Below are 7454 nucleotides of genomic sequence, written 5' to 3' on the forward strand. Positions count from 1 at the left end.
AGCACGAGGGGGGGCTGGTCCAGGAGGGAGCTGATGAGAATGAACTGGGCAGAGCCAGGGGGGAGGAAGAGGAGGAAGTCAGGTCCGGCAGGATGCCCAGCGGCCCCCTCCCCGTCTTGTCTGCTTTACAAGCCCCCCTCCCCACCATAAAATTCTTTTCTTCCACCCAAGGGGACATTTGTCCTTCCCAATAGCCTCTTCTTTTAGGGCCAAGTTTTGTTCCTAATTCACGGGGCATAACCACGCCTTTCCTCCTGCTCCCTCGCTCTTCCCCACATTTGGGGGGTGTTCAGTCAAAAGCATTGGGAGGGGCTGCGAACGCCCCCCCCCCTTGTGTCTCAGCCCGAGTCAGCGGGCGACATAAGAAGCCGTGATGGAGGAAGGGCCCGTTACGCACCGCTAAGGTGGCTGGACTGACCACTCTCCAGCACACTTGCCAGTACAGTCCCGGCCCAAAGCCCAGCATGGCCTTCACGTCGCTGCAGAACTGCTGCATTCCTAGGAAGGAAGTCCAAGCCGTTCGTCGCTGGGTTGCCGGCTTCGGTTCTGGCAAAGCCCAAACGTTCAAGTCTACACGAGTGACCTTTAAGGAGCTGGGCCCTCTCCCCGGGCCGTCGGGGGCAGAAATGCCCAGAGCAAAAGGGGATGTTGATTTTAAAGTCGGAAAGGAGCAGGAAGATTTGCAGAGACGATGGGAAGGAATTCTGCCGGGTTTTTCTCTGAAGGAGACCCATAAAGGGGCGGTCCCTCTACCAATTTTGGGAAAAGGTGCATCAAGCTGGCCTCGGAAGGTGGCACTGAAGGTCTTATAGAGGGTCTCTCCCCTCCCCCCCCAGGGGCCACAACGCATCTCCTCACCGTAGAACCAGGAGACGGCAATGGCTTCCAGGAACACCACAGCTAAGATGGAGTAACCAGCCCCAAACTCTTCCAGGAGTTTCACGATGTAGGGACCTCCCTGGATTGGAACACCAGTAAAGAGCCTGCTGTGAAACTGGGAGGGGAAGGGGGGCTCTGATAGGCTGCAAGCCCCCAGAAGAACTGGGTTAGGAGCAGCCCCTGAAGGTGGACAATACCACAACGCAGTGGTTGGCCTTTAGGGTGCCGCTCTGCCCTTTTGTGGTGGGTTCTAGTAGGGGGGAGTCCCACAATTAGCTCACTTGGGGGCTTCCATCTTGCTTCACCCCACCCCCATTATAGGAGCAAAATACACTCTCTACCTTGCGGGACAAATAGTCAACCAACAATATAGTCTGTCTCTTGCAAATACATACAGGAGAAGTGCTGTTAGCCACCCTCTGCCTGCAGCTGTTTCAGGGTCCTCCAATATCCCAGCTGGCCTTTCTTCTGCATTAACCAGAGAGGTGTGGCCTGGCCCTGAGATCAAGGGGTCAAGGAATGCCCGCTGTCCCCATAACTCACATTGGTCAGGGTGGCCAGGGAGCCCAAGAAGCAGACGGCGCTGAGTCCCAGCACAAACAGCTGACGATGCTCGCCCAGCACTTGGGGATACTCGTCCATCAGGGCAGTGATCACGGCTTCCAGGCCCCCAAACTGCAGATACCCCCCAGGAGAACCCAGTCTGAGGCAGAGGCAATGCCCTGGGGACTCTGCTGGGGAGGTCTGGACACGCAGGGCTGCTCCGTTCACTTCAGAGCAGTTCTGCCCTTCGAAAAGGTTGTGGACATTGAAGAGGAAACAGCAGACTGCTTGGAAAGCAAATTGGGAGGTGCAGACTGTTTTCTCCACAATTTCTGCCTTGGAAATATTTCCACATGGGGCCTCTTTTTTAAGACAAATGGATGGGCGAGAGCCATAGTAAGGTACATCAGGAAGCAGCTTTCAGGCAGCACGTAACATGGAGCCCGACCCTGTTGCAGGACAGCAGCCGAGAGAGTCTCCTGGCCTGGCCTTACCGTGCTGTCCAGTCCCAGCGTGATCATCATGAGGAAGAAGAGGACGGCAAAGAAAGAGGATCCGGTCATGTTGGCCAGGGCTTCCGGGTAAGTGATGAAGAGGAGGCTGGGCCCTGGAAGAGACCTTGGGATGGCACCACAAGCAGGCTTGATTCTGCACGCAGCCGATGGGCCAGAGGGAGGCTGTGCCGGAGCATGGCATTCTCGAGAGAGCTCCCTGGGGCCTTCCCTGCCACCCACCACCCCCAAACAAACTCTTGGGTAGGTGCAGCGAGGGGACCAAGCGGGACCTGCTGGCTACAACGGGACCGAGGTGCAGGGCTGGCTTTCTCCAAAGCAGGGAGCCAGACATAAGCCAGCCCCCTTGCAGCTGAGAGTGCCCCGTTCCTTGAATCCAGATTTAATTCAGTAAAGTCTGGTTTAGGTCATCTCCGGCAAGCCTCTCCTGAGAGCAACGGGGCTCCCTGAGCAGGTGAGGAAGCGTTGCCCGCTCAGCCCAGGGACTGGGCCACTCTTGGTCCTCACCAGGGGAGGAAGCTGTTGCAGCCCCTTTGGCCCCCGTGGGGGGGGAGCGGCTGAGGCCCCCAGGAGGCCATCACAAACCTTGGTCCTTCGCAACGTCTGCAACTTCCATGTGCCGCATTTCGGCCATGTAGCCCAGGACGGTGAAAATGACGAATCCCGAGAGGAAGCTGGTGAAGCAGTTGACCAGGCTGGTCAGGATGGCGTCTCTGGAAAGGAGTGACAGAGCCGTGAGTCCCCCAGGCGGATGTGCCAGCCTCCTTGAGAAAGAAGGCAGCCGGCTGATAGCTGGGACCCACTCAGTTTCTCCACCTTGGGATCCGCGCACTGCCCTCTTCTGCAGCCCTGCACTCCTCTTTGCCCCCCAGCCCAGCAACCCACCTGGGGCTCCCACCTGGCACAGGTGCAAAGCGGCGCCCTGGCACCCTGGAAAGCCCGGTCAGGCTGATCCCCTCCCAGCATCAGCCGCCCAGACGTGCAGCCACCCAGCAGAGCAATTCAGGGGAGAAGCCAGAGCTGCTGGGCCTTGAACCCTCACCGGTAACAGTTGTTGTTGAATGGGTTGTAGCTGGCCAAGGCAAGAAGGACTCCAAATCCTGGGCCCAGGGAGAAGAAGATCTGGGCAGTTGCATCCACCCACACCTGAGCAGAGGAAGGCACAGTGGAGCCATAAGGTCCCCCTTGGAGGGAAGAGGTCCGTATTCCGGCTGGCATGGGCTCCTGCAAGGCAGGTGCTCACCTGGGACAGGTGTGGTAGGCCGAAGGAGGGCACCAAGAAGCCCCTTGGAGGTTCTGGCCAATCTCTCCCTCTCCGCCTCCCCCTTGGCGGTCATGAAAATGCATCAATGCGTTGGGAGAGGTAATTATGGGCAAGAAGTCCATTGTCAATTGGACGCCCTAATCAGTTCCCAGCAGGCGGCAAATGATATGTGTGATTCAATTCCTGATTTGCATTTCAAAGGGTGCCAAAGAATAGCAAAGGGGGAAAGAGCGGCTCCCCCCTCCCCTCCCTCCCTCCCTAACTGGCCTTCTGATCTTCTATGTGAGGAGGGGGAGTTGCTGGATTGGGGGCCTCTTTCTTGTGGATCTGCAGGAGAGGGAAGGGTGGGGAGGAGGACCCACGGGGGGGGGCAGAGCCTAAGCAAGTGGCCCTTTGAAAGAGTGGCCCTTCACACACAGCTCCCAGCAAGCCCTTGTGGGGAGGCAGCTAACTGGAGTAAAGGCAGGGAATCTGGGATCAAGTAGATCTCAACAGTACTGAAGGGAGAATGAAGGTCTGGCTTCCTTCTGATCCCCTTGGAATAGTCAGGATTGTGTTGGAATTGGAGAAGGGCCACTGCTGGGCCAGCCAAAGTTGCGGGTGGGCCCCCACTGCTCTGGGTCAGCTTCCCGACGCAGCAGAAGTGATTTTGTTCCACTGACTCCTGCTGGGAAAAGCCAGATCTCTGTGTGCACTGAAATTGGGATGCTTGGTGTGTCCGTCCTGCATGATGGCTGGATGGAAACCTTCCGTGAGCCCCACATAGGGAAGAGGAACGAGCCCCTCTCTGCCTCTAGATCCCGGGTCCTTTTGCTACCTTCTCTAGTACAGCTCCTGTTGAATTTCAGCCTGGGGAGAAGAGCCTGGCAGTTACAAAGCTACGTGCAGAAACGTACAGCCACGCTCCTCAGCTTCTGCCAGTCGGGTCGCAGGTAAAAGACAATCCCTCTCCAGGCCCCTGGGAGGGTTGCCCCACGGATCAGCAGGATGAGCAAGACGATGTAGGGCAGGGTGGCTGTCACCCAAACCACCTGGAGGGAGAACCAGGCTGTGAGGGGGGGGGCTGCAGGATTTCGGCCAAGCGGATCCCCCCACCCCTGACCAGAGCCCCACAGACACTGCAACGGGGCTCCTGGCTGCAGGAGAGAGGCAGAGGCCCCACGCAGCCCGCACCTTCCCGGAGGTCTTGACCCCCTTCCAAAGGCTGAAGTAGACGATGGTGAAGATAAGGAAGAGGCAGAGCAGCAGCTGCCAACGGATCTCCCCCAAATCGGAGAGCCCGTGCGAATTCTGCACCTGCAGGACGTGCCTCCTGCAGCAAAGAGAAGCTCTGGGTCAGAGAGGGAAAGAGCGCCGGGAGAAGCGCCATTGTTGGCCAAGAGTCCCAGGAGGCATCCCAGAAAATTCGCCCGTGGGGATAATTCCATCCAGTGCCCGCAGTCTTGGCTCGTGCCATGCCACCTAAGAAACCGGGCCTGGCTCTGCTCCCCAAGTCAGCTGGCTCCTGTCAGGCCCCCCTTACATGTAAAACTCCTCGGCGGGGGACTTGGAGAGGTTGGTCCAGGATACGTTGCCGGCATCGAAGTAGCTGAGGCAGCTGGGGGTGTTCCAGGGGTTGCTGCAGCTGGCCCAGGGCAGGGTGGGGGCAAAGGAGGAGCAGAAGTAGAAGAGGGCCCAAGCGATGATGGTGTTGTAGTAGAAAGCCACGTACAGGTTGATCACGCAGATGGCGAACCCGATGCCTGCCGAAGGAGAAGACGGACAGGCAGAGGCGGCCCCCAGACCTTTATCCAGCCCTCTTCATCTCCAGGCGCCTCGTGGAAACCAACCAGAGGCCGCTTAACCTCCATTCCTCTCAAGCACCGATTCACTTACCCTGTTCCGGAAAAGCATTGAGACTGCCTCTCATCTGCGGGGGGGGGGAGCCCTGACCTCCTCAAGCCCCCTCTTCCTTGAGGGATCCTAAATCTTTAGGCAGCCGTGCAGCCGCCTGCAGGCGTCCTGCCCTCCTCCCCTTTGGAAGAGTTTCTGCCGTTCAGCTGGCTGGTTACCTTTAAAGATGGGGCAGATGTTCTTCCAGATGGGAATGGCTCCAACTCGGTGGAACTGCCCGAGGGCCAGCTCCATGTAGAAAAGGGGCACCCCTCCGAAGATGGCCATCAGCACGTAGGGGATGAGGAAGGCTCCTAGGAGAGCAAAGGAGAAAGAGCTGACCGGCAGGCTCACCACCCCCCCACTTGCCCTCACCTCCGCCATCTCTCTTGGGGAAAGCCAACTTCAACTAGTCGTTACATTAAGAGGCTTCATGAAGCTGCCTGGGTTCTCCCAGTGAGGTGCATAACAAATTCCTTTTGTCTGTTTTAAAGGAGTGGTCCCCACCAGTTCCTCCCAACCACTCCTTTTCTTAAAGCCCTCCAGCAGCCACTTGCTCACAGTTGAAGGGATCCACACTATCTTCTGATTTCTCTGCATTCATGTGGTCTAGAAACATGTACAATCATGGCACGTATTCTTATAGCACAGCCAAGGCAAAACAGAAAACCGGTGCAAGTTAAATTAAAAAGACGAGCTGAAAAGCACAGACACCCAGCAGCGAGGAAGGGGAACAGCCACCCGTATCCTGGGAAGACATTCGGAAAGATGCAGCTCTCCAGGCAAGACCCTGGCTGGGCGTCAGAACTGCCTTGCTCTGGTGGGGGGCTATTCTCTGCCTGGAATAAAACTGACTCTGAAGGGCCCCCACCAACTCCCAGAGGTGAACTGGAAATGGCAGTTCAGGATTTTTTCTCTCTCGCTCATTTACGCAGGGCATTCGGTCCCTTTTCTTACGCTTTTCCAGAATTTGTTTTAGAATGGTAAAACCTGTTTGCAATTTTACCACATTTTGGTTGATCTGCATTAAGCAGTGCCATATTTCAGGTTTTATTCTTCCAATGGGGCCAAAGAGAAACCTTATTGCCTACCAATGTCTGTTTGTGTGTGTGTGTGTGTCCCCGCAATGCATTTCAGTGAGGTTGAAAATAAATACCATGGACAGTTCCCCATCCCCAAAAGAGAGAAAGCCTTAGCGGCGGCTGTTTCTACCTTTATCCAGAAACTAAAATATTTGTGTGTGTCTGCGTGGAGGTTTCAGACCCAGGAAACTCTCCAGAAGAACAGAAGACTCTTCCTACAGTGGCAGACTTCTCCAACGAAGCTACATTGACACTTTCATGCTTAGGATTTCATTGGGAAACACCCCCCCCCCATTTTTCTGGGTCTTTCTTCCCCATTCTAAAATCCAGCCTTCCTAGTTGCACTGGCAGAGAAGAAGGTGATCTCTAGGAAGGAACGGAAGCAGAGAGACCCTCACCCAGAATTATAACCCCCTTGAGGGCTGCCAGGGAAGGGGAAGGGGCTCCTTGCTCAGGGTGGGAAGTTCACCTCTGTCTGCCCCAAATCCGTGCCCAGCTGACGGACCCCTCCTTACCCCCGCCATTCTGGTAGCAGACGTAGGGAAAGCGCCAGACGTTGCCCAAATCCACGGCGAATCCTATCACGGACAGAAGGAAATCCACCTTTTTGCTCCAGGTGTCCCGGGGGTCCCTCTGGTCAGGCAGAGAGCCGGCCCGGGGGGTCTCGGAGCCAGCCGGCCTGGCCAGGCAGGCAGTGGGAGAAGCGGACATCTCCCCCAGCACCCCAGCAGGGTCTGGGCTGAAGAAGTTGGCGGAGGGCAGGCACACCCGGGAGGAGGGCCAGTGCACAGGCGCTGGAAAGGTTTGCTCACTTCAAAGGGAGAAGGGCAGGGGGGAGGAGACAGAGGAGGAGCCCCCCCCCATTCCTGCCCTTGTCTGGCTCCAGGAGCAAGAGAGGCGCAAGGTGGGCGTGGGGCGTGGGTCTGCCCACACCCACAGCTGCGCAGCCTCTGTCCGGGGCCTGCAAGGCAAAATAGGTGGGTGACCTTTCCTTCTTCTGAGTGAGGATGGGGGTCTGGGGCAGCTATGGGGCTTGCCCAGCTTGAAGTTCCATTTCAGCCCCACAGCCTGAGCCCCTCCGAGCAGGAGGGCCGCTGTGCTTCTCCACCCTGCTGGGTCCCAAACCTGCGCAGACGTAACTCTGGTTCAGGAGCCAGGAGACCCTGGTCAGCCCCTGCTAGGGACAGGTAACCCCCAGAAAACGGAGTGTCTTGACCCAGGGTAGGACCGGGTCGTCCCTAACGGTCTCCTCTCGAACGAAAGAGGGAAAAGTCTTATTGTCTTAGCCTTCCCTGGAGCCTC

General features: G+C 57.2%; 1 protein-coding gene across 1 annotated transcript in view; it reads right to left on the minus strand.

Moving 5' to 3' along the window:
- The window catches only part of LOC107287272 (sodium-dependent serotonin transporter-like), a 7939-nt gene extending 1076 nt beyond the window's left edge, over positions 1–6863 (minus strand). The window contains exons 1-12 of the mRNA XM_015815764.1: positions 6668–6863; positions 5250–5384; positions 4721–4940; positions 4372–4510; positions 4095–4229; positions 2977–3080; positions 2520–2647; positions 1917–2029; positions 1423–1554; positions 859–958; positions 398–498; positions 16–44 (exon numbers count right to left, since the gene is read on the minus strand). Of these exons, the coding sequence (XP_015671250.1) occupies positions 16–44; positions 398–498; positions 859–958; positions 1423–1554; positions 1917–2029; positions 2520–2647; positions 2977–3080; positions 4095–4229; positions 4372–4510; positions 4721–4940; positions 5250–5384; positions 6668–6863 (1532 nt within the window). The remainder of the gene's footprint in view (positions 1–15; positions 45–397; positions 499–858; positions 959–1422; positions 1555–1916; positions 2030–2519; positions 2648–2976; positions 3081–4094; positions 4230–4371; positions 4511–4720; positions 4941–5249; positions 5385–6667) is intronic.
- Positions 6864–7454: the final 591 nt, after the last annotated feature.

The sequence above is a fragment of the Protobothrops mucrosquamatus genome, unplaced genomic scaffold (genome assembly GCF_001527695.2).
Source record: "Protobothrops mucrosquamatus isolate PMUCROS unplaced genomic scaffold, P.Mucros_1.0 scaffold374, whole genome shotgun sequence".
Taxonomy (NCBI): Eukaryota; Metazoa; Chordata; class Lepidosauria; order Squamata; family Viperidae; genus Protobothrops; species Protobothrops mucrosquamatus.